The 23,801-nt window shown below is 61.6% G+C and overlaps 4 protein-coding genes across 4 annotated transcripts; 2 read left to right on the top strand and 2 right to left on the bottom strand.

The window, feature by feature from the left end:
- Positions 1 to 188: 188 nt before the first annotated feature.
- Positions 189 to 3,016, bottom strand: PPP1R14A (protein phosphatase 1 regulatory inhibitor subunit 14A). The gene is made up of 4 exons (XM_069882227.1): positions 2,801 to 3,016; positions 1,700 to 1,780; positions 1,550 to 1,582; positions 189 to 836 (listed from the first exon to the last, which is right to left on the bottom strand). Exons 1-4 carry the CDS (start codon positions 3,014 to 3,016, stop codon positions 747 to 749), a joined length of 420 nt encoding a protein of 139 aa, XP_069738328.1. The 3' UTR covers positions 189 to 746.
- Positions 3,017 to 4,225: 1,209 nt separating this feature from the next.
- On the top strand, positions 4,226 to 6,858 carry LOC138734549 (putative Kunitz-type serine protease inhibitor). Its single transcript, XM_069882275.1, has 4 exons — positions 4,226 to 4,351; positions 5,273 to 5,539; positions 5,618 to 5,662; positions 6,632 to 6,858. The coding sequence occupies exons 1-4, from the start codon at positions 4,261 to 4,263 to the stop codon at positions 6,787 to 6,789; spliced, it is 561 nt and encodes a 186-aa protein (XP_069738376.1). The 5' UTR covers positions 4,226 to 4,260; the 3' UTR covers positions 6,790 to 6,858.
- An 858-nt stretch (positions 6,859 to 7,716) lies between these two features.
- YIF1B (Yip1 interacting factor homolog B, membrane trafficking protein) lies at positions 7,717 to 12,528 on the bottom strand. The gene is made up of 8 exons (XM_069882271.1): positions 12,471 to 12,528; positions 12,177 to 12,379; positions 11,530 to 11,634; positions 10,854 to 10,929; positions 9,671 to 9,728; positions 9,396 to 9,551; positions 8,481 to 8,574; positions 7,717 to 8,120 (listed from the first exon to the last, which is right to left on the bottom strand). The coding sequence occupies exons 1-8, from the start codon at positions 12,496 to 12,498 to the stop codon at positions 7,965 to 7,967; spliced, it is 876 nt and encodes a 291-aa protein (XP_069738372.1). The 5' UTR covers positions 12,499 to 12,528; the 3' UTR covers positions 7,717 to 7,964.
- A 2,081-nt stretch (positions 12,529 to 14,609) lies between these two features.
- LOC138734517 (potassium channel subfamily K member 6-like) lies at positions 14,610 to 18,487 on the top strand. Its single transcript, XM_069882226.1, has 3 exons — positions 14,610 to 14,757; positions 16,007 to 16,402; positions 17,791 to 18,487. Exons 1-3 carry the CDS (start codon positions 14,610 to 14,612, stop codon positions 17,970 to 17,972), a joined length of 726 nt encoding a protein of 241 aa, XP_069738327.1. The 3' UTR covers positions 17,973 to 18,487.
- Positions 18,488 to 23,801: the final 5,314 nt, after the last annotated feature.

The raw sequence follows: 23,801 nt of genomic DNA, 5'->3' as shown, positions 1-23,801 counted from the left end.
GGGGCAGAGGGGGGATTTGGGGGGCACGAAGGGGTTTGGGGGCAGTTTGGGGGGCAGGGGGAGATTTGGGGGGCACGAAGGGGTTTGGGGGGCAGTTTGGGGGGGCACAAAGGGGGATTTGGGGGGCACAAAGGGGGATTTGGGGGGCAGTTTGGGGGGGCAGAGGGGGGATTTGGGGGGCATGAAGGGGTTTGGGGGGCATGAAGGGGTTTGGGGGGCAGTTTGGGGGGGCAGAGGGGGGATTTGGGGGGCATGAAGGGGTTTGGGGGGGCAGGAAGGGGGGATATGGGGGGGCGGGGGGGCAGTTTGGGATTTGGGGGGGCAGGGGGGGTAGTTTGGGGTTTGTGTTTGTTCATTCAGCCCCCCCAGTATTCCCAGTCCCCCTCCCCCCCGCTCACCTCCTGCCTATATAAGGCACTGGTGGATGGAGGCTTGGGGGGGGGGGGGCTGGTTTGGGGCCCCCCCCCCCCACTGTTTCAGAGGGGTCCCCAAATTTGAGGGGGGGTCCCTCCTATTCAGCCGCCCCCAGGCATTCACCACAATGAGGTTTTATTGGGGGGGGCCCCAAGATTTTGGGGGGGGGCCCCCAAGTTTTATAGGATAAGAGGCTTAAATACTGGAAGGGGGGGGGGGGGGGGGCTGGTTTTGGGGGCCTCCCCTGCTGTTGCGGGGGGGTCCCCCAATTTGAGGGGGTGTCCCCGTTATTCAGCCCTCCCCTATTCCTCGGGGGGGGGGGGGGGGGGGTGTCACGGGGGGGTCTCATCCGGATCGGGGTTCTGCAGGACCTGCTGTTTCGGGAGCCCCTGCAGCTGCGGGAGGAGCTCCTGGATGAATTCCTGGAGGGGGGGGGATGGATTTTAGGGACACCCCCCCCCAAAAAAAATTAAATCCACACCCCCCCCACCCCCTAAAAAATCCATCCCCTCCCCAGTAGCCGCTGCCGGATGAAGCGGGGAGGAAAAGGCCCCCCCGGGACCTGCTCCGAGACGAATGTTTTGCCCTTTTAAAGCCTGATTGGAGCCCTCGGAGCCTGGAAACGGCCCAGTTGCTCCCAGTGCTCCCAGTATCCTCCAGTCCCCCCCCCTCCCAGCACCCCCCAACCCCCCCAGTACCTCCAATCTCCCCCAGTCCCTCCAATTCCCACCCCCCCAGTCCCCCCAGTCCCCCCAATTCCCTCCCAGCACCTCTAATCCCTTCCCAGTTCCTCCCAGTAACCTCAATCCCACACACACACTACTCCCAGTTCCTCCCAGTAACCTCAATGCCACGCACGCTACTCCCAGTGCTCCCCAGTCCCCCCCCCAGTGCCCTCCAGTATCTCCAGTAACACCCCAATATTCCCAGTCCCCCCAGTCCCCCCTCCCCGGTTCAACCCCATTTCAACCCCAGCCCTCCCCGCTACTCCCAGTTCCTCCCAGTTCCCCCCCCAGCCCCCCCGCAGCATTCCCAGTTGCTCCTCCCAGTGCCCCCCAGTTTCCCCTCCCAGTCCTCCCAGTTCCCCACCGCCACCACTCCCAGTGCTCCCAGTTCCCTCCCAGTAGCTCCACACCTCGATGCTGGTGGTGCAGGATTTCAGGATGGCCTGGAGGGACGGAAAGGGGAGTGAGGGGGGGTCCCAAAACCCCTATTTGCCCCCCTAAGCCCCCCATTTGCCCCCCCAGCCCCCCATTTGCCCCCCCCAGCCCCCCATTTGCCCCACCTGCAGCGCCTGCGCCCGCTCTGTGTCCGTCTCGAGCTCCAGGAGGGCGTCGATGTCCACCTCGTCCGGCATCTCCGTCTCCTGTTTCCAATCCCATTTCCACTCCCAATCCCGTTCCCGCTCCTGTTCCCATTCCCAACCCCATTCCCAGTGTCACTCCTCTTCCTCATCCCATTCCTGCTCCCATTTCCACTCCCAATCCCACTCCCGTTTCCATTCCCAATCCCATTCCTGGTGTCACTCCCATTCCCGCTCCCCATCCCATTTCTGCTCCTCTTCCCACTCCCATTTCCACTCCAATCCCATTCCTGCTCCCAATCCCGCTCCCAATCCCATTTCTGGTCCTCTTCCCACTCCCGTTTCCATTCCCATTTCTGCTCCTCTTCCCAATCCCCTTCCTGCTCCCATTTCTGCTCCTCTCCCCACTCCCATTCCCACTCCCAATCCCACTCCTGCTCCTCTTCCCACTCCCAATCCCACTCTCATTTCCATTCCCAATCCCACTCCCACTCCCAACCCCATTCCTGTTCCTCTTCCCACTCCCATTTCCATTCCCCATCCCAGTTCTGCTCCCAATCCCAATCCCACTCCTGTTCCCACTCCCAACCCCACTCCTCTTCCCACTCCCAATCCCACTCCTCTTCCCACTCCCAATCCCACTTCTAGTCCTTTTCCCACTCCCATTCCCACTCCCAATCCCACTTCTGCTCCTCTTCCCACTCCCATTTCTGCTCTCAATCCCATTCCCGCTCCCAATCCCACTCCCATTCCCATTTCTGCCCCTCTTCCCACTCCCATTTCCATTCCCAAGCCCGCTCCCGTTCCCAATCCCATTCCCACTCCCAATCCCAGTCCCATTTCCATTCCCAATCCCATTCCTGCTCCCAATCCCGCTCCCAACCCCACTTCTGCTCCTCTTCCCACTCCCATTTCCATTCCCAATCCCACTTCTGCTCCCAATCTCACTCCAATTTCCATTCCCAATCCCACTCCCAATCCCCTTCCCGCTCCCATTCCCATTCCCTCTCCTCTTCCCACTCCCACCCCCATTTCTCCTCTCAGTCCCGCTCCCCTCCCGGTTCCCGGTTCCCGCTCCCTCACGCGGCCCCGGTAGAGCTCCTCGAGCCGCCGGTCGATCCAGCGCTCGGTGTCGAGGCGGCGCTGCAGCTCCCGCCGGTTGTATTTCACCGTCACCCGCTCCGGGCGCCGCTGCAGCGCGGGGCTGCGGGCCGGGGACCGAGCCGGGGGGCGCCGGGACCCGGGGGAGCCCGAGCCCGAGCCCCGGCCCGCCCGCCGCCACCACCGGTTCGCGGCCATCGAGGGGGCGCGCGGGGCGGCGGCGGCGGGAAAAAGGGGCGGGGGGCGGGGCCAAGGGGGGCGTGTGGCCAATGGGGAGTGGGAATAGGGGGGGATGGGCGTGGCCAAGGGGAGGTGCGCGGCCAATGGGGAGCGGGGAGGGGGCAAGAGGGGGCGTGGCCAAGGGGGCGTGTGGCCAATGGGGAGTGGGAATAGGGGCGAGGGGCGGGGCTGAGGGGAGGGGGCGTGGCCAAAGGGAGGCGCGCGGCCAATGGGGAGCGGGAATGGGGTGAGGGGCGGGGCCAGAGAGTGGGGGCGGGGACAAGGGGGGCGTGTGGCCAATGAGGAGTGGGAATAGGGGTGAGGGGCGGGGCGGGCTGAGGGAGAGGGGGCGTGGCCAAGGGGAGGCGTGTGGCCAATGGGGAGTGGGAATAGGGGCAAGGGGCGTGGCTGAGGGCGGGGCCAGAGAGTGGGGGCATGGCCAAGGGGGCGTGTGGCCAATGGGGAGTGGGAATAGGGGCAAGGGGCGGGGCTGAGGGGGAGGGGGCGTGGCAAAGGGGAGGCGTGCAGCCATTGGGGAGTGGGAATAGGGTCGATGGGCGTGGCCAGAGACTGGGGGCGTGGCCAAGAGGAGGCGCGCGGCCAATGGGGAGTGGGAATAGGGGCAAGGGGCGGGGCTAGGGGCGGGGCTGATGGGGAGGGGGCGTGGTCACCTTAGCGGGGGCGTGGCCAAGAGGGGGCGTGGCCAAGGGGGTCGTGTGGCCGATGGGGAGCGGGGCTGGGGGCGGGGCTATGGGGAAGGGGGTGTGGCCGAGGGAGGCGCGCGGCCAATGGGGAGTGGGAATAGGGGCGAGGGGCGGGGCCAGAGACTGGGGCGGGGCCAAGGGAAGGGGGCGTGGCCAAGGGGAGGCGCGCGGCCAATGGGGAGCGGGGCTGGTGGCGAGGGGCGGGGCTGAGGGGGAGGGGGCGTGGCCTGGCAGGAGGCGCGGAGCGGAAGCGCTTGGGGGCGTGGCCTAGAGGGAGGCACCACGCAGCGATTGGCCAGGAGGCTCCTGGGGGCGTGGCCTAGAGGGAGGCACCACGCAGCGATTGGCCAGGAGGCTCCTGGGGGCGTGGCCTAGAGGGAGGCACCACGCAGCGATTGGCCAGGAGGCTCCTGGGGGCGGGGCCTGGCGGGAGGCGCCGCGCAGGGGTGGGGGGCGTGGCCTCCGGCTCTCACCTGTCGCACCTGGGTGACGTTAACGGCCGTGCGGGCGGCGGCCGCCATGGCGGGCGGGGGGCTCCTCCTGTCGCCGCTGCTGCTCCTGCTGCTGCTCCTGCCCGTGGCCGCCGCCGCCGAGGGGCTGCAGGCCATCGGTAACGGCCGGGGGGGCGGGGGCCCGAGGCCTCTGAGGAGGGAGGGGCCGCTGGGAGGGGCTGGGGGGGGTCACACAGCATTAGGGGGGGCCCTGAGGGGATCCTTGATCTTTGGGGGGGCTGGGAGGTGATTTAGGGGGAGACTGAGCTTGGTTTGGGGGGGTCACAGCATTGGGGGGGAACCCTGAGGGGATCTCGAGCTTTGAGGGGGGCTGGGAGGGGTTTGGGGGGACCCTAAGGTTGGTTTGGGGGGGGGGGCTATTTTTTTTTCACTTTTTTCGCTGCCAGGTGCCCTTGTGGGGCACAAATGCTGGGGTTTGGGGTGGAAAGTGCCCTCTTTGGGTTCAGAAATACTGTTCTTCAGCCTTTTGGGGGCAGAAATCCCATTTTTCAGCTGTCAGGTGCCTTTTTTTGGGGAAGAAATGCCACTTTTTAGCCGTCAGGTGCCCTTTTGGGGCACAAATGCCGGTTTTGGGCTGCCAGGTGCCCTTTTTGGGGTGGAAAGTGCCCTTTTTGGATTCAGAAATACTGTTCTTCAGCCTTTTTGGGGCAGAAATGCAGTTTTTCAGTTGTCAGGTGCCTTTTTTTCAGGAAGAAATGCCACTTTTTAGCTGTCAGGTGCCCTTTTGGGGCACAAATGCCGGTTTTGGGCTGCCAGGAGCCCTTTTTGGGGCGGAAAGTGCCCTTTTTGGGTTCAGAAATAATGTTCTTCAGCCTTTTTGGGGCAGAAATGCTGTTTTTCAGCTGTCAGGTGCCTTTTTTCGGGAAGAAATGCCGTTTTTTAGCTGTCAGGTGCCCTTTTTGGGGCAAGAAGTGCCTTTTCTGGGACAGAAATGCTGCATTTTATCCACTAAATCGGGTTATTTTGGGTTTGCTTGAACTGCTTTGTTCCTTTTTTTATTTTTTCTCCCCTCTCGGCAGCTCCTGCGAATCCCAACCACCTCCCGGAGGAGTCGGCAGCCGTCAACGCTCCGGATGGCGTTCCCGCTTCTCTCCGGGGTTCCGCAGCCGCTCTGGATCCCTGCACGGCTCCCGCGCTCACCGGGCCGTGCCGAGCGTCCTTCCCGCGCTGGTTCTACCTCCCGGCCAACGGAACGTGCTTCGTCTTCGTCTACGGAGGCTGCCGGGGCAACGGGAACAACTTCCAGAGCCGGCAGGAATGCCTGAGCCGCTGCCACCCCCGGAAAGGTGGGATCTGGCACCCGTTCCCACCCGGATCCCGGGATCCCCTCGCATCCCCGGCCTCACTTCTTCCTCCTTCCACAGGTGATGCCCAAGCGGATTTAGCCGGCAATTTCTTTTCTTCCAACGGTGAGAACCCAGCACGGATGCGTTCCTGCCCTTCCCAAGATCATTCCTGCCCTTCCCAAGATCGTTCCGGCTCTTCCCAGGGCACCCCGAAAAGTCGGGAATAGTGGCGTTGGGATCATCCTGCCCTCATCCCCACCCTCCCCAAGGCATTCGGGGCCTCCCAAGAAGTCAGGGATTAGCAGCGTTGGGATCATTCCCACCTTTCTTCGCCTCAATCCTGCCCTTCCCGAGGCCTTTCAGAGCCACAAAAAAGCAGGAATCGCAGTGTTGGGAACATTCCCACCCCCAGTTCCCGTCCTCATTCCCTGGGATCCTTCCCAGAGCGTTTGAGGCACCCCAGAAAGTTGGAAAGAGCAGCCTTGGGATCATCCTGCCCTTCCCAAACTCCATTCCCACCATTCCTTGCCCTCAATCCCACCCTCCCCAAGGCATTTTGGGCCTCTCAGGAAGTCAGGAATTAGCATTGGGATCATTCCCACCATTCTCCGTCTCATTCCCACCCTTCCCGAGGCCTTACAGAGCCCCAAAAAGGCCGGAATCGCAGTGTTGGGAACATTCCCACCCCCAGTTCCCGTCCTCATTCCCTGGGATCCTTCCCAGAGCGTTTGAGGCGCCCCAGAAAGTTGGAAAGAGCAGCCTTGGGATCATCCTGCCCTTCCCGATCTCCATTCCCACCCTCAATCCCACCATTCCTTGCCCTCAATCCCACTCTCCAGTTTCCCAGGCTCATTCCCACCCTCCCCAAGGCATTTGGGGCCTCCCAAGAAGTCCGGAATTAGCGGCGTTGGGATCATTCCCGCCATTTTCCGCCTCATTCCCGCCATTTTCCCCCTCATTCCCGCCATTTTCCCCCTCATTCCCGCCATTTTCCGCCTCATTCCCATTTCGGAGCCCCAAAAAGGTGGGAATGGCGGCGCTGGGATCCCAATTTGAGGAATTCTTTTTTTTCCAACCCCCCCCCCCCCTCAGAGCTCGCCTTCGGGATCCTCCTGCTGGTTTTCGTCACGCTCCTGCTGGTCACCAGCATGGATCTGAAGATCAAGCTGTGCCAGAAAAAAGCGGAAGTTTTGGGAATGCCGCTCGGACAGAGGCCTAAAACCAAGAAATTCCTGCTGCACAACGTTTAGCGGAACCCCCCTCCCCAAAAACTTTCCCGGCGGGAATGCCGGCAATTCCCGACTCTTTTTTTTCTCTTTTCCAAGCCTTTTTTTTACTTTTTCCTTGGGAAAAAATGGGATTTTAGGCAACGGGATGAGGGTTAAGGAGAGGGGAGACCCCAAAAACATGGATTCCCCCTTTTTTGGGGTTGAATCCCCCTTTTTTGGGGTTGAATCCCCCTTTTTCCCCACCCTTTTCCAACTGAGATCCAGCAGCTCGATTTAGGGGGGCAGGACCGGAATCTGGGGGGGGGTCTGTTGATTTTGGGGATAAAAATCTGGAATTTGGGGTCACTGGGATCTTTTTTTGGGGGGAAACCCGATTTTTGGGAAGGTCTGAAGGAGTTTGGGGTGGAATCTCTGATTTTTGGGATACCCTCCTGGTTTTTTTTGCATAGGGGGTTAGTGATTTTATAATTTGGAGGGGGGGGGCAGTGATTTTTAGGGATGATTTTTGGGGGGGATATCATCTTATTGGGGTCCCTGCCTGATTTTTTTTCTGGATTCGTGATCTGGAGTGGGGGGGCAGTGATTTTTGGGGGCGTCTCAGTGATTTGGGACCTCCCAGTGCTTTCAGGGTGCCCCCCCTCATTTTTTGGGGGGGGGCGGGGGCTGTTTGTGATCTGCAGTCAGATTTGGGGCTCAATGATGAATTTTTTGGGGGGGTTTCTATGTTTTTGGGGTTTGCCTAAATAAAAGGAGACACGGAACTACTTTGGGGGGGTGGAGCACCCCAAAATCGCTTGGGGGTACAAATGGGGGGGTCCCCCATCTTGGAGACCCTAAAACCACTCCCTTCAGCATCTCCTGACCTTGGGGACCCCAAACTCCCAGGACCCCCCCCCCCAATCTGGCATCCCCACCCCAAAAATGGAGGAAAAGCCCCTCCAAATCGGATGGTTTCACCCCAAAAAAAGTTGGGGGGCTCCCCCCGTGCTGTGTTTATTGAAGGAACTGGGGGGGGCTGGGGGGGGTCAGGGATTCCCTGTTGGTTTGGGGTTGGTCGGGGGGTGTCAGAGATTTTGGGGGGCGGGGGGGGTGTCAGGGATTCCCTATCGGTTTGGGGTTGATCGGGGGGGGTCGGGGGGGTTGTTAGGGATTTGGGGGGGGGGTGTCAGGGATTTTTGGCCCCCCCCCTCGAAACCTCAGGTGAGGAGGTGCTGGGTGAGGCCGTACATGAGCAGGGGCTGGGCGCCAGCCATGCCCATGGTCAAGTACATCCGGAGCTGATTCCGAGGCCCCCGAACCGGCACGGCCTCGGCCGCCGGCTCCGCCAGCAGCTTCAACCGGAGACTTCGGATCTGGAGCAGCCAAAAAAAAAAACAAAAAAAAATGGAGGTGAGTCCAACTCCCGCAGCCTAATTAACCCTAACTATCCCCCCACAGCTAATTAACACCCTTCTAAATGGCCTCAAGCTCCGCCAAGGGAGGTTTAGGCTGGATATTAGGAAAAAATTCCTCATGGAAAGGGTCGCTAGAACACGCTGCCCAGGGAGGGGGTTGAGTCGCCTTCCCTGGAGGGTTTAAGGGACGGGAGGACGAGGCGCTGAGGGCCACGGGTTAGGGATTGATGGGAATGGTTGGATTGGATGATCCGGTGGGTCTCTTCCAACCTGGTGATTCCATAATTCCATGATTCTACGGCACAAAGGCTTTCTTACCATGAAGACGAAGATGGTGAGGCTGCACCAGCTCAGCACCGCGAAGTAACCGGCGCGGCCGAAGAGGAGCCCGGCGAGCAGAGCCAGGATCATGCTGGGAATGGGGGGGGAGAGAGCCAGAAAGATGGAAATAGCAGTGTTGGGATCATCCTGCCCTTCCTGATCTCCATTCCCACCCTCAATCCCACTCTCCGGTTTCCCAGGCTCGTTCCCACCCTTCCCAAGGCATGTGGGGCCTCCCAAGAAGTCGGGAATTAGCGGCGTTGGGATCATTCTTGCCATTCTCCACCTCATTCCCGCCCTTCCCGAGGCCTTTCAGAGCCCCCAAAAAAGCAGGAATCGCAGTGCTGGGAACATTCCCACCCCCAGTTCCCGTCCTCATTCCCTGGGATCCTTCCCAGCCTTCCTAGAGCATTTGAGGCACCCCAGAAAGTTGGAAACAGCAGCATTGGGATCATCCTGCCCTTCCCGATCTCCATTCCCACCATTCCTTGCTCTCCATCCCACCCTCCCCAAGGCATGTGGGGCCTCCCAAGAAGTCAGGAATTAGCGTTGGGATCATTCCCGCCATTTTCCGCCTCATTCCCGCCATTTTCTGCCTCATTCCCGCCATTTTCCACCATTTTCTGCCTCATTCCCGCCATTTTCCGCCATTTTCTGCCTCATTCCCGCCATTTTCCGAGGCCTTTCAGAGCCCCAAAAAGGCCGGAATCGCAGTGCTGGGAACAATCCCACCCCCAGCTCCCGTCCTCCTTTCCCGGGGCCCTTCCCAGAGCGTTTGAGGCACCCCAGAAAGTTGGGAATTGGAAACAGAGTTGGAAATGGAGTTGGATCAGACTTGGGGGGGGGGGGGGGGGGCACCAAATCCCACCTGGGACCCCGCTATGGGGCAGAGCCCCCCCCAGAACGACTCACCCCACGTATTTGTAGCCGGCGAAGGCGAGGAGGTCGGCGGGGGCGAGGGCGGTGGGGCCGGCGCCCAGGTAGAGCGCGAGGAGCTGCGCCAACACCTCGAGGAGCAGCCACGCCAGCGCCGAGCTCGCCTGCAGGCCCAGCCCGTCGGGGGAGAACCTGGGGGGGGGGGCATTAGGGGGGTAGGGGGGGGCATTTAAGGGTGGGGGTGCCCTTCGTGCCCCCTCCGAAAGGGGAAAAAAAGGGTTAGGGGGGTAAAAAAACGCGGCGGTTCTCACTTATTTTGGGTGCCCAGCGCCAGCCCCGTGACGAGGATGTAGGTGATGAAAGCCATGGCTGCAGGGGTAAAAAAGGGGGGGTGAGATGGAGGAGGGGGGAAAATGGGGGGGGAAAAAGGAGAAGGGAGTGAAATGGGGGGTAAAAAGGGGTAAAATGGGGGGTAAAAAGGAGAAGGGGGTGAAATGGGGGGTAAAATGGGGGGTAAAACGGAGAAGGGGGTAAAATGGGGGGTAAAAAGGGGGTTAAATGGGGGGTAAAAAGAAGAAGGGGTAAAATCGCGGGTAAAATGGGAGTAAAATGGGGGGTAAAAAGGAGAAGGGGGTAAAATGGGGGGTGAAAAGGGGGTAAAATGGGGGGGATAAAAAGGAGAAGGGGTAAAATCGGGGGGTAAAATGGGGGGTAAAAAGGAGAAGGAGTAAAATGGGGGGTAAAAAGGAGAAAGGGGTAAAATTGGGGGGGTAAAAAGGAGAAGGGGTAAAATGGGGGGGTAAAAAGGGGGTAAAATGGGGGGTAAAAAGGAGAAGGGGGTAAAATGGGGGTAAAAAAGGAGAAGGGGTAAAATCAGGGGGTAAAAAGAAGGGGGTAAAATCAGGGGGTAAAAAGGAGAAGGGGGTAAAATGGGGGGGTAAAAAGAAGGGGTGAAATGGGGGGTAAAATGGGGGGTAAAAAGGAGAAGGGGTAAAATGGGGGTAAAAAAGGAGAAGGGGTAAAATCAGGGGGTAAAAAGAAGGGGGTAAAATCAGGGGGTAAAAAGAAGGGGGTAAAATCAGGGGGTAAAAAGGAGAAGGGGGTAAAATGGGGGGTAAAAAGGAGAAGGGAGTAAAATGGGGGGGTAAAAAGGAGAAGGGGTAAAATGGGGGGTAAAAAGGGGGGGTAAAAAGGAGAAGGGGTAAAAAGGGGGGGTAAAAAGGAGAAGGGGGTAAAATAGGGGGGTAAAAAGAAGAAGGGGTGAAATGGGGGGTAAAAAGGGGGGGTAAAATGGGGGGTAAAAAGGAGAAGGGGTTAAAAGGAGGGTAAAAAGGAGAAGGGGGTAAAATGGGGGGGTAAAAAGGGGAAAAGGAGGAAAATAAAAGGGGGGATTTTAGGGGAGGGGGACAAAAAAGAGGGGGGGTTTAGCAAGGAGTAAAAAAGAAAGGGGGGGAGCAAAGGGAGGGGTCCCAGGTGCCCCCCCCCACCACGTACCGGGGATGTAGAGATCGGGGGCGTTAACGTCGAAGCGAGGGGCGACCGGGGTGTCCTGGAACCGGACCTGCCAGTCCTGGGGGGGCGTCAGGGCCCCCCAGCCCCGTTAGTGCCCCTTTTACCCCCCAACTGCCCCCCCAGCCCCTTTATTGCCCCATTTACCCCCCTCACTGCCCCCCCAGCCCCTTTATTGCCCCATTTACCCCCTCACTGCCCCCCCAGCCCCTTTATTGCCCCATTTACCCCCTCACTGCCCCCCAGCCCCTTTATTGCCCCGTTTACCCCCCCACTGCCCCCCAGCCTCTTTATTGCCCCATTAACCCACCCATTACCCCCTCCAGCCCCTTTATTGCCCCATTTACCCCCTTTATTGCCCCATTTACCCCCCACCGCCCCCCCAGCCCCTTTATTACCCTCTCACTGCCCCCCCAGCCCCTTTATTGCCCCATTAACCCCCCTCACTGCCCCCTCAGCCCCTTTACTGCCCCATTTACCCCTTTTATTGCCCCCTCAGCCCCTTTATTGCCCCATTAACCCCCTTTATTGCCCCCCCAGCCCTTTATTGCCCCATTTACCCCCCTCACTGCCCCCTCAGCCCCTTTATTGCCCCATTTACCCCCTTTATTGCCCCCCCAGCCCCTTTATTGCCCCATTTACCCCCAACCCCCCCCGGTACCGAGTGCAGGAACGGGAAGACCAGCAGCCCCAGTTTCCGTCCCACGTACACGGTGTCCACGGCGAAATAATATTTGAGGCGTCCCACGGGCAGGAACCGATCCAGCTGCGGCACCAAGAGCGGCCGCGGTAACGGCCCAGCGGCCACCAAACCCTCCCAGGGGCCACCAAGCCAAGCTCTGGGGCCACCAAAACCAGCCCAGTGGCCACCACACCGCACCCTGAGGACACTGTGGCCACTGAATCCAGCCCAGTGGCCACCACACCGCACCCTGAGGACACTGTGGCCACTGAATCCAGCCCGGTGGCCACCACTCCAGACCCTGAGGACACTGTGGCCACTGAATCCAGCCCAGTGGCCACCACTCCAGACCCTGAGGACCCTGTGGCCACTGAATCCAGCCCGGTGGCCACCACTCCAGACCCTGAGGACACTGTGGCCACTGAATCCAGCCCAGTGGCCACCACTCCAGACCCTGAGGACACTGTGGCCACTGAATCCAGCCCAGTGGCCACCACTCCAGACCCTGAGGACACTGTGGCCACTGAATCCAGCCCGGTGGCCACCAACCCAGGCTCTGCGGCCACCGAGCCGCCTTCTCCCCGGCCCCGGAGCCCTCCGAGCGCTCCCCCCCGGTCGCCACTCACGTTCCTGTCCACGATGTCGCGTCCCTGCGTGGCCAAGGAGGCTCCGTAGGCGGCGGCGAGGCTGGACACGGGCTGGGCGAGGAAGGCCGGGGGCGGCGGGGCCGGCGGCGCCCGGTAACCGCGCTCCGGGCCTCCCCCGGCGCTCGTGTCATCGAAAAGCGGGTGCGGCTCGGCCAGGCGAGGCGGGACGCGCCGTTTGGGGGCTGCGGGGAGACGAGGGGAGGGGTTAGAGGTGGGGAACGGCGGTCAGGGGGCCCTGGTTACCGTCAACCCACCCCCGCCTCCGCCGCTCACGGTGCCGCGAAGCCCCGTCCGGTTCCATGGCGGCCGCCGCGCTTCCGGGTCACGTGGGCGGGCGGCCGGAAGCTGTTGGCGAGGGGCTGAAGCCGCCGCGCCCGACCTCAAGATGGCGGCCGCCCAGCCTCGAAATGGGGGGGGTGCCCGACCTCAAGATGGCGGATCCGGCGTCGCCGTCGCCATGGCAACGGCGTCAGGGAGCCCTAGGCGAGGCCTAGCGGGCCCGGGGGTGGCTAGCAGGCCTCTAAGGGTGGCTAGTGGGCTGGCTTTGATGTCCACAGGGTTCTCAAGGTCTGAAGTGGTGGCCACTGGGCTGGAGTTAGTGGCCGCAGTGTCCTCAAGGTCTGGAGTGGTGGCCACTGGGCTGGAGTTAGTGGCCGCAGTGTCCTCAAGGTCTGGAGTGGTGGCCACCGGGCTGGATTCAGTGGCCACAGTGTCCTCAGGGTCTGGAGTGGTGGCCACCGGGCTGGATTCAGTGGCCACAGTGTCCTCAGGGTCTGGAGTGGTGGCCACCGGGCTGGATTCAGTGGCCACAGTGTCCTCAAGGTCTGGAGTGGTGGCCTCTGGGCTGGATTTAGTGGCCACAGTGTCCTCAAGGTCTGGAGTGGTGGCCACTGGGCTGGATTCCATGGCCACAGTGTCCTCAGGGTCTGGAGTGGTGGCCACTGGGCTGGATTTAGTGGCCACAGCGTCCTCAGGGTCTGGAGTGGTGGCCACTGGGCTGGATTCAGTGGCCACAGTGTCCTCAGGGTCTGGAGTGGTGGCCACTGGGCTGGATTTAGTGGCCACAGTGTCCCCAGGGCTACATGTGGTGGCCACTGGGCTCCGTTTAGTGGCCACAGCTTGCGGTGTGGTGGTTACTGCTCTGGATTAAGTGGCCACAGGGGCCGCTGGTTGCCGTGGTGGCCACGAGGTCCGGAGTGGTGGCCACTGGGCTGCCTTTAGTGGCCACCGTGCCCTCAGGCTGCGGTGCAGTGGCCACTTGGCCTGCTTTGGTGGCCATGGTGGCCCCAGGGCCCGGCTTGGTGGCCACAGGGAGGGTCTGGTTGTGCCCTGGGTTGGTGGCCACTCCCCCGCGCTGGTAGCCACGCTGCCCTCTGCGGTTGCCCCCCCCCCAGCCGCAGGCTCTGGTCCCGTGGGAGCGTGTGACGTCCCGTGACCCGCCTGACCAGTCACACCAGTGCCGTACTGGGAGCCTGCGGCCCCCCCAGGGCTGCTCACACCCTTACTGGGACTCCCAGTTGCCCCCCCCCACACCCCTTACTGGTCCCCCAGTTGCACCCCAGGATTTGGCACCCTGGTGCCCCCCAGGGCTGCGCATCCCAGTTCCAGCTCCTTACTGGGCACCCCAGTTCATCCCAGTTCCACCCCAACCACCCCCCCACCCCGGCACCTCCCCTTGGGGCGGTACCGGACGCTGCAGTGATGGGACTGGGACCAGTACGGATACTGGGGGGCCAGTGAGGGGCTGGGACTGGGACCAGTACAGGTACTGGGGGGGCCAGTGAGGGGCTGGGACTGGGACCAGTACGGATACTGGGGGGCCAGTGAGGGGCTGGGACTGGGACCAGTACGGATACTGGGGGGCCAGTAAGGGGCTGGGACTGGGACCAGTACAGGTACTGGGGGGCCAGTGAGGGGCTAGGACTGGGACCAGTAAAGGTAGTTGGGGGGACCAGCAAAGGTAGTTGGGGGGCCAGTGAGGGGCTAGGACTGGGACCAGTAAAGGTAGTTGGGGGGACCAGCAAAGGCAGTTGGGGGGCCCAGTGAGGGGCTAGGACTGGGACCAGTAAAGGTACTGGGGGGCCCAGTGAGGGACTGGGACCAGTGACCCCAGTGAGGATCTGGGGGGCTGTAACTGGGACCAGTGACACCAGTGAGGGGCTGGGGGGCTGTAACTGGGACCAGTAGACACCCCAGTGAGGATCTGGGGGGCTGTAACTGGGACCAGTAGACACCCCATTGAGGATCTGGGGGGCTGTAACTGGGACCAGTAGACACCCCAGTGAGGATCTGGGGGGCTGTAACTGGGACCAGTAGACACCCCAGTGACCCCAGTGAGGGGCTGGGGGGGGGGTTGTAACTGGACCCAGAGGCCCCCGGGGAGGTCGGCTACCGGTCGGGGTCCCAGTAGCCATGCGGCTGGTACTGGGAGGGCTGGTGCTGGGGGCACTGGTGGCTTTGGGGGCGCTGGGGCTGTGGGTGCTCGAGGGGCCCCCCCGGACCCCGCCGTGGGACCTGGGCAGTGCCGTGCTGCTCGCCACCACCCTGCTCACCACCGTGGGTGAGGGACCCCCCCCCAGGACCCCCCCCCATAACCCCCCCCAGGACCCCTCCACTGGGACCCCCCGGGACCCCCCCCAGGACCCCCCACAATAACCCCCCCAGGACCCCCCCCCAGGACCCCCCCCAGTACCCCTCCACTGGGAGCCCCCGGGACCCCCCCCATGACCCCCCCCCACACTGGGACCTCCCCAATGACCCCCCCACTGAGACCTCCTGGGACCCCCTGGGACCCCCCATGACCGCCCCCCCCCGGGACCTCCTGGGACCCCCATTACCCCCCCATGATCCCCCCCCCCGGACCTCCCCAATGACCCCCCCCCGGGACCCCCCAGGACCCCCCCATGACCCCCACCCGCACTGGGACCTCCCCAATGACCCCCCCACTGGGACCCCCTGTGCCCCCCAGTTCCCCCCCCCCCCACTGGGACCTCCCCAATGACCCCCCCACTGGGACCCCCTGGGATCCCCCTCCATGACCAACCCCCCCCCACTGGGACCCCCCCCCTCGCTGGGATCCCTGGAAACTGGGACCCCCCCCTCCTGCCACGACCCCCCCCTCCCATTGGGGACCCCTAAACCAAGACCACCCCCCATCGGGACCCCCCCATGACCCCCTATAACCCCCCTCCCCCCACAACTGGGGCCCCCCATGACCCCCATAACCCCCTATAACCCCCCTCCCCCCACAACTGGGGCCCCCCCATGACCCCCATGACCCCCTATAACACCCCTCCCCCCACAACTGGGCCCCCCCCCATGACCCCCTATAACCCCCCTCCCCCCACAACTGGGGCCCCCCCATGACCCCCTATAACACCCCTCCCACAACTGGGGCCCCCCCATGACCCCCATGACCCCCTATAACCCCCCTCCCCCACATCTGGGGCCCCCCCATGACCCCCATGACCCCCTATAACACCCCCCCCCAAATTGGGGCCCCCCCCATGACCCCCATGACCCCCTATAACCCCCCTCCCCCCCCAACTGGGGCCCCCCCATGACCCCCATGACCCCCTATAACCCCCCTCCCCCCACAACTGGGGCTCCCCCCATGACCCCCTATAACCCCCCTCCCCCCCAACTGGGGCCCCCCCCATGACCCCCCCATGCCCCCTCGCCACTGGGACCCCCCCCATGATCCCCTACCCTACTGAAACCCCCCTGAGATCCATCACCACTCCCACTCGAGACCCCCCCAAGTGGGCTCTCACCACCCCCCCCCCATAATTTTCTCCCCCCCCCCTCAGGGTACGGCTCGGTGACGCCGCGCTCGCCGGCCGGCCGGGCCTTCTGCGCGGCCTACGTGGCGCTGGGGGTCCCGGTCACCATGGTGGTCCTCACGGCCACCACGCGCCGCTTGGCCGGCCCCTTGGTCCATCGCCCTCGCCGGCACCTCCAGGCCCGGTGGGGCTACAGCCAGCGAGGGGCCGCCCGCCTCCACCTCCTCGGCTTGGTGGCCGGCACCTTCCTCGGCTTGGTTCTCCTCCCTGCCGCCGCCTTCTACGCCCTCGAAGGCACCTGGACCTACTTGGACGCCGTCTACTTCTGCGTCATCTCGCTTTGCACCGTCGGCTTGGGGGATCTCGTGCCGGCCGAGGCGCCGAGTCAACCCTTGAGGCAGCTCTACCAGGTGGCCGTTGCCGGTGAGCGGAGGCTGGGGGTTGGACCTCCCAAATCTGGAGGTTTGGATGGGTTGAGGTTGAGGTCTTGATGTCTTTGGGGTCTTGGTTGGGTTGAGGTTGGGTTCTTGATTTATTTGGGGTCTTGGTTGGGTTGAGGTTGGGTTCTTGATGTCTTTGAGGTCTTGGTTGGGTTGAGGTTGGGTTCCTGGTTGGGTTCTTGATGTCTTTGGGGTCTTGGCTGGGTTGAGGTTGGGTTCTTGATGTCTTTGGGGTCATGGTTGGGTAGAGGTTGGGTTCCTGGTTGGGTTCTTGATGTCTTTGGGGTCTTGGCTGGGTTGAGGTTGGGTTCCTGGTTGGGTTCTTGATGTCTTTGGGGTCTTGGTTGGGTTGAGGTTGGGTTCTTGATGTCTTTGGGGTCTTGGTTGGGTTGAGGTTGGGTTCCTGGTTGGGTTCTTGATGTCTTTGGGGTCTTGGTTGGGTTGAGGTTGGGTTCCTGGTTGGGTTCTTGATTTATTTGGGGTCTTGGTTGGGTTGAGTTCCTGGTTGGGTTCTTGATGTCTTTGGGGTCTTAGTTGGGTTGAGGTTGGGTTCCTGGTTGGGTTCTTGATGTCTTTGGGGTCTTGGCTGGGTTGAGGTTGGGTTCCCAGTTGGGTTCTTGATGTCTTTGGGGTCTTGGTTGGGTTGAGGTTGGGTAGAGGTTGGGTTCTTGATGTCTTTGGGGTCTTGGTTGGGTTGAGGTTGGGTTCCTGGTTGGGTTCTTGATGTCTCTGGGGTCATGGTTGGGTTGAGGTTGGGTTCTTGATGTCTTTGAGGTCTTGGTTGGGTTGAGGTTGGGTTCCTGGTTGGGTTCTTGATTTATTTGGGGTCTTGGTTGGGTTGAGGTTGGGTAGAGGTTGGGTTCTTGATGTCTTTGGGGTCTTGGTTGGGTTGAGGTTGGGTTCCTGGTTGGGTTCTTGATGTCTCTGGGGTCATGGTTGGGTTGAGGTTGGGTTCTTGATGTCTTTGAGGTCTTGGTTGGGTTGAGGTTGGGTTCCTGGTTGGGTTCTTGATTTATTTGGGGTCTTGGTTGGGTTGAGGTTGGGTTCCTGGTTGGGTTCTTGATGTCTTTGGGGTCTTGGCTGGGTTGAGGTTGGGTTCCCGGTTGGGTTCTTGATGTCTTTGGGGTCTTGGTTGGGTTGAGGTTGGGTTCCTGGTTGGGTTCTTGATGTCTTTGGGGTCTTGGTTGGGTTGAGGTTGGGTTCCCGGTTGGGTTCTTGATGTCTTTGGGGTCTTGGCTGGGTTGAGGTTGGGTTCCCGGTTGGGTTCTTGATGTCTTTGGGGTCTTGGTTGGGTTGAGGTTGGGTTCTTGATTTATCTGAGGTCATGGATGGGGTTGAGGTTGGGTTCTTGATATCTTCTCCTCCCTCCAGCCTATCTGCTGCTGGGTGTGACGAGCGTCCTACTCTTGGTGCAGACCTTCCATGGCTTGGTCGAGCTCCACGGCATCACTGGTGGTGTCTCCTCACCGGATGAAGGCGCCGGATTGTTGGAAGGGATGAGGGATGAGGAGAAAACAGCTCAGGGCAGGGGGGACGAGGGTGGCAACGAGTAGAAACCGGTGGAACCCCGGCTGGGGATGGGGGACACTGGAGGACGCTTGGAGACGCCGGGGGATGCTGGAGATATACTGGGATATACTGGAAGACAGTGGTGGACACCGATGGACCTGAGGACACTGGAGGACACTCAGGGGCATGGGGACACTGGTGGACGCTGTGGGGGCACTGGTGGATACTGGTGGACACCAGGAGGTGCGGGCAATAAGGTTGGTGACACCGTTGTGGGGGTCCCACCTGTAGGGACACCCAGGACCCTTCTAGATCCCCCTGGGACCCTCCTAGGGCCTTCCAGGACTCCTCTAGGGACTGTAGGACCCCTCTGGGTCTTTAAGTCTCCAATAAAGCCCACCAGAACCCCCTCTAGAGACCCGCAAGACCCTTCTTGGACCCCCAGGACCCCTCTAGAACCCTTCTAGGACCCCCAGGACCCATCTAGAGCCTCCTGGGAAACGTTTCATGCCTTCTAGAACCTCACTTGGCCTTGAAAAACATCTTTAGAGGCCTCCAGGACCCATCTTAGACCTCTAGGACCCCTCTAGAGCCCACCTGGACCCACTGTCAAGGAGCTCTAGGGGGCTGCGGGGTGTCCTAGAAGGGTCTGAGGAGGTCCTAAAGGGGTCCCAGGGTGTTCAAGAGGGTTCCTCGGGGTCCTGGAAGGGTCTGAGAAGGTCCTAAAGGGGTCCCAGGGGGCTCAAGAGGGTTCCTCGGGGTCCTAGAAGGGTCTGAGAAGGCCCTAAAGGGGCCCTAAGGGCCTCTAGGGAGTTCTTGGGGGTCCTAGAGGGGTTCTTGAAGGCCCTAAATGGGTTCCAGGTGTCTATAGAGGTCCTGGGTGTCCTATAAAGTTCCTATAAGGCATTAAAGGGGTGTCAAGGAGCTCTAGGTGGGTATAGACCCTTTATTGCCCTTTAGATGGGCCCCGAAGGCCTCTAGAAGGGACCTGGGGCCGTTAGAAGAGACCTGGGGGGCTCTATGCGGGTCTGGGGGCCTTTAGAAGGGCTCTGGGGGTCTCTAGAAGGGTCTGGCGGCCTTTAGAAGGGCCTTAGTGGGCTCCAGAATGGTTTGGGGGCCTTTAGAAAGGCCTTGAGGGGCTCTAGAAGGATCTGGGAGGCTTTAGAAAGGCTCGGGGGGGGGTCTGCAATGGTCTGGGGGCCTTTAGAAGGGCCCTGGGGGGCTCTAGAAGGGTCTGGGGGCCTTTAGAAGAGTCATGAGGGGCTCTAGAAGGGTCTGGCATCCTTTAGAAGGGTCCTGGGGGGCTCTAGAAGGGTCTCAGGGCCTTTAGAAGGGCCCTGGGGGCATCTAGAAGGGCCTTTGTGGGCTCTAGAGTGGTTTGGGGACCTTTAGAAAGGCCTTGAGGGGTTCTAGAAGGGTCTGCGGTCCTTTAGAAGGGCCCTGAGAAGCTGTAGAAGGGTCTGGGGGCCTTTAGAAGCCCCCTGGGTGGCTCTAGAAGGGTCTGGGTCTTTTGGAAGGGCCCTGGGGGGATCTAGAAGGGTCTGGGGGTCTTTTGAAGAATCATGAGGCACTCTATAAGGGTCTGGGGGCCTTTGGAAGGGCCCTGGGGGGCTCTAGAACGGTCTGGGGGCCTGTAGAAGGGTCTTGAGGTGCTCTAGAAGGGTCTGGGCGCCTTTGGAAGGGCCTTGGGGGGCTCTCGAAAGGTCTGGGGGTCTTTAGAATGGCCCTGTGGGGCTCTATAAGGGTCTGGGGACCTTTAGAAGGGCCCTGGGGGTCTCTACAAGGGTCTGGGGGCCTTTAGAAGGGCCCCTGGGTGCTCTAGAAGGGTCTTGGAGTCTCTAGAGGATTCCTGGAGGTCCTAAAAGGGTATGAGGAAACCATAAAGGAGCCCCAGGGGGCTCTAGAGGGTTCTTGGGAGTCCTAGAAGGGTCCTAGAAGGCCCTAAAGGGGTCCCAGGGGGCTCTAGAGGGTTCTTGGGGGTCCTAGAAGGCCCTAAAGGGGTCCCAGGGGGGTCTAGAGGGTTCTTGGGGGTTCTAGATGGGTCCTAGAAGGTCCTAAAAGGGTCCCAGGGGGCTCTAGAGGGTTCCTGGAGGTCCTAGAAGGGGCCTAGAAGACCCTCTATGTTGCCCCCCCCCAACCTCCTCTTCCCCCCCAACCCCTGTCCCCCTGCCCCTCATTCCCCCCCCTTCCCCCCCCCCCCCAAATCAGACTCAGATCAAGCCCCCAAGAGCTTTAATGGCACAACCCCCCCCTGCCCCCCAAAACCCTGACCCCCCCCCGGCTCTCGTCCATCAGCGCTGGGGTCATACCTGTGGGAGAGAAGGGGTTAAAGTGGGGGGGGGGGCATAAAGCTGGGGGGGGCACAAAGTTTGGGGGGGGGGGTATAAAGTGGGGTCTCACCCGGGTGGCGCGGGGGGGTTGCTTCCCCCCGGGGGGGCTCTTGATGGGGCCCCCCCCGCTGCGTGGAGAGCGGCCGCTGCGGAGAGAGACCCCAAAATTAGGGGGGGACACCCCCCCCCCCCAACAAAAAGGGGGGGGGACACACCCCAAAGTGTGGGGACTGGAGACCCTGAAAAGCTGGGGGGGGGACACACCTCAAAACACTCCAAAAGGGAGCGGAGAGACCCCCAAAATCCCCAAAAAAAGAGGGGGGAGAGGCCCCAAACTGCTCAAAAGGTGGGGGGAGAGACCCTTAAAGAGGGAGGGAGACCCCAAAATCCCTCAAAAGGGGGGAGAAGCCCCAAAAGAGAGGGGGGAGAGACCCCAAAACCTTCAAAAGGCGGGGGGAGAGACCCTTAAAGAGAGGGGTGGACACCCCAAGACCCCCAAAAAGGGCGGAGAGGCCCTTAAAGAGAGGGGAGAGACCCTTAAAGAGAGGGGGAACAGACCCAAAGACCCTCAAAATGGGGGAGAGAGACCCCAAGAGCCTCAAATGGGGGGAGAGGCCCCAAAAGAGGGGGGCAGGGACACTTAAAGAGGGGGAGAGACCCCAAAATCCTCAGAAGAGGGGGGGAAAGACCCTTAAAGAGAGAGGAAGAGAGACCCCAAGACCCCCAAAAAGGGGAGATAGACCCCAAAAGAGGTGGGGGAGAGACCCCAAGACCCTCAAAAGGGGAAACAGGCCCCAAAAGAGGGGGGGAGAGGCCCCAAAAGAGGGGGGGGAGAGGCCCCAAGACCCCCAAAAAGGGGAGAGACCCCAAAAGAGGGGGGGAGAGGCCCCAAAAGAGGTGCGGGAGAGACCCCAAGACCCCCAAAAAGGGGAGATAGACCCCAAAAGAGGTGGGGGAGAGACCCAAGACCCCCAAAAGGGGAGATAGACCCCAAAAGAGGGGAGATAGACCCCAAAAGAGGTGAGGGAGAGCTCCCAAGACCCCCAAAAGGGGAGATAGATCCCAAAAGAGCGGAGATAGACCCCAAAAGAGGTGGGGGAGAGACCCCAAGACCCCCAAAAAGGGGAGAGAGACCCCAAAAGAGGTGGGGGAGAGACTCCAAGACCCCCAAAAAGGCTAGATAGACCCCAAAAGAGGTGGGGGAGAGACCCCAAGACCCCCAAAAAGGGGAGAGAGACCCCAAAAGAGGTGGGGGAGAGACTCCAAGACCCCCAAAAAGGCTAGATAGACCCCAAAAGAGGTGGGGGAGAGACCCCAAGACCCCCAAAAAGGGGAGAGAGACCCCAAAAGAGGTGGGGGAGAGGCCTTTAAAGAGGGGGAGAGACCCCAAAAGAGGTTGGGTAGAGACCCCAAGACCCCCAAAAGGGGAGATAGACCCCAAAAGAGGGGAGATAGACCCCAAAAGAGGTGGGGGAGAGACTCCAAGACCCCCAAAAGGGGAGATAGGCCCCAAAAGAGGTGGGGGAGAGACCCCAAGACCCCCAAAAAGGGGAAATAGACCCCAAAAGAGGGGAGATAGACCCCAAAAGAGGTGGGGGAGAGCCCTCAAGAGCCCCAAAAGGGGAGAGAGACCCCAAAAGAGCGGAGATAGACCCCAAAAGAGGTGGGGGAGAGGCCCCAAGACCCCCAAAAGGGGAGATAGACCCCAAAAAGGAGAGATAGACCCCAAAAGAGGTGGGGGAGAGCCCCCAAGACCCCCAAAAGGGGAGATAGACCCCAAAAAGGAGAGATAGACCCCAAAAGAGGTGGGGGAGAGCCCCCAAGACCCCCAAAAAGGGGAGATAGACCCCCCAAAAGGGGAAACAGACCCCCGAGGAGGCGTCACCTGCGCAGGCGGCGTGCGGCGAGGGCCCCCGCGGGCGCCAGCAGGGCGAGGGGCAGCAGGGCGGCGAGGAGGGCGAGCGGGGCGGCGGGGCGGGCGGGGGGCGTCTCGGGGGGCGCCCCCACCTCCTCCTCGCAGCGGGCGCCCATGAAGCCCGGGGCGCAGGCGCAGACGAGGCCCGAGATGTGGGTGAAGCAGGTGCCGCCGTGCAGGCAGGGCGCCCGCGCGCAGGCGTCGCGGCGCAGGCGGCACGAGGGGCCCGCGTAGCCCAGGGTGCAGGAGCAGCTGAAGGCGTTGGCGCCGTCGTGGCACGTGCCGCCGTGGGCGCAGGGGTTGGGCGAGCAGTCATCGGCGTTGACCTCGCAGCGGCGGCCCCAGAAACCCGGGCGGCAGCGGCAAAGGGGGCCCCGGCCCACGTCCCGGCACTGGCCGCCTGCGGGGACAGCGGGGGACGTCAGGGACACTGGGGACAGTGGGGATGTTGGGGACGTTGGGGACGTCAGGGACAGCGGGGACATGGGGGACAGTGGAGACATGGGGGACAGTGGGGTCATCAGGGACATGGGGGACGTCAGGGACACGAGGGACAATGGGGACATTGGGGACGTCGGGGACATTGGGGACATCAGGGACATGGGGGACGTCAGGGACACAAGGGACATTGGGGACGTCAGGGACACGAGGGACAATGGGGACATTGGGGATGTCGGGGACATGGGGGACAGCAGGGACATGGGGGACATGGGGGACGTCAGGGACACAAGGCACAGTGGGGACATTGGGGACGTCGGGGACATTGGGGACGTCAGGGACAGCGGGGACATGGGGGACAGTGGAGACATGGGGGACATTGGGGACATCGGGGACATGGGGGACGTCAGGGACACGAGGGACAATGGGGATATTGGGGACATGAGGGACAGTGGGGATAGTGGGGACGTCAGGGACATGAGGGACAGAGAGGATGTCAGGGACATGGGGGACAGTGGGGATAGTGGGGACGTCAGGGACATGAGGGACACAAGGGACAATGGGGATATTGGGGACATTGGGGACATCAGGGACATGGGGGACAGTGGGGATATTGGGGACATTGGGAAGGTCAGGGACAGCGGGGACAGTGGGGATATTGGGGACATTGGGGATGTCAGGGACATGGGGAACATCAGGGACATGAGGGACAGTGGGGACATTGGGAACATCAGGGACATGGGGGACATCAGGGACATGGGGGACATGGGGGACAGTGGAGACATGGGGGACATTGGGGACGTCAGGGACACTGGGGACATTGGGGATATTGGGGACATTGGGGACGTCAGGGACATGGGGGACATCAGGGACACGAGGGACAGTGGGGATATTGGGGATGTCAGGGACATTGGGGACGTCAGGGACATGGGGGACATGGGGGACAGTGGAGACATGGGGGACATGAGGGACAGAGAGGATGTCAGGGACAGCAGGGACAGTGGGGACATCAGGGACAGTGGGGACGTCAGGGACAGCGGGGACCTGGGGGACGTGGGGGATGTGGGGGAAAGCAGGGACGTGGGGGACAGTGGGGATATTGGGGACATAGGGACATCAGAGACATGAGGGACAATGGGGACATTGGGGACGTCAGGGACAGTGGGGATATTGGGGACATTGGGGATGTC

This window comes from Phaenicophaeus curvirostris, unplaced genomic scaffold, assembly GCF_032191515.1.
Source record: "Phaenicophaeus curvirostris isolate KB17595 unplaced genomic scaffold, BPBGC_Pcur_1.0 scaffold_93, whole genome shotgun sequence".
Lineage (NCBI taxonomy): Eukaryota > Metazoa > Chordata > Aves > Cuculiformes > Cuculidae > Phaenicophaeus > Phaenicophaeus curvirostris.
Note: the sequence above shows the minus strand (reverse complement) of the source record. Positions and strands in the feature narration are given on the sequence as shown.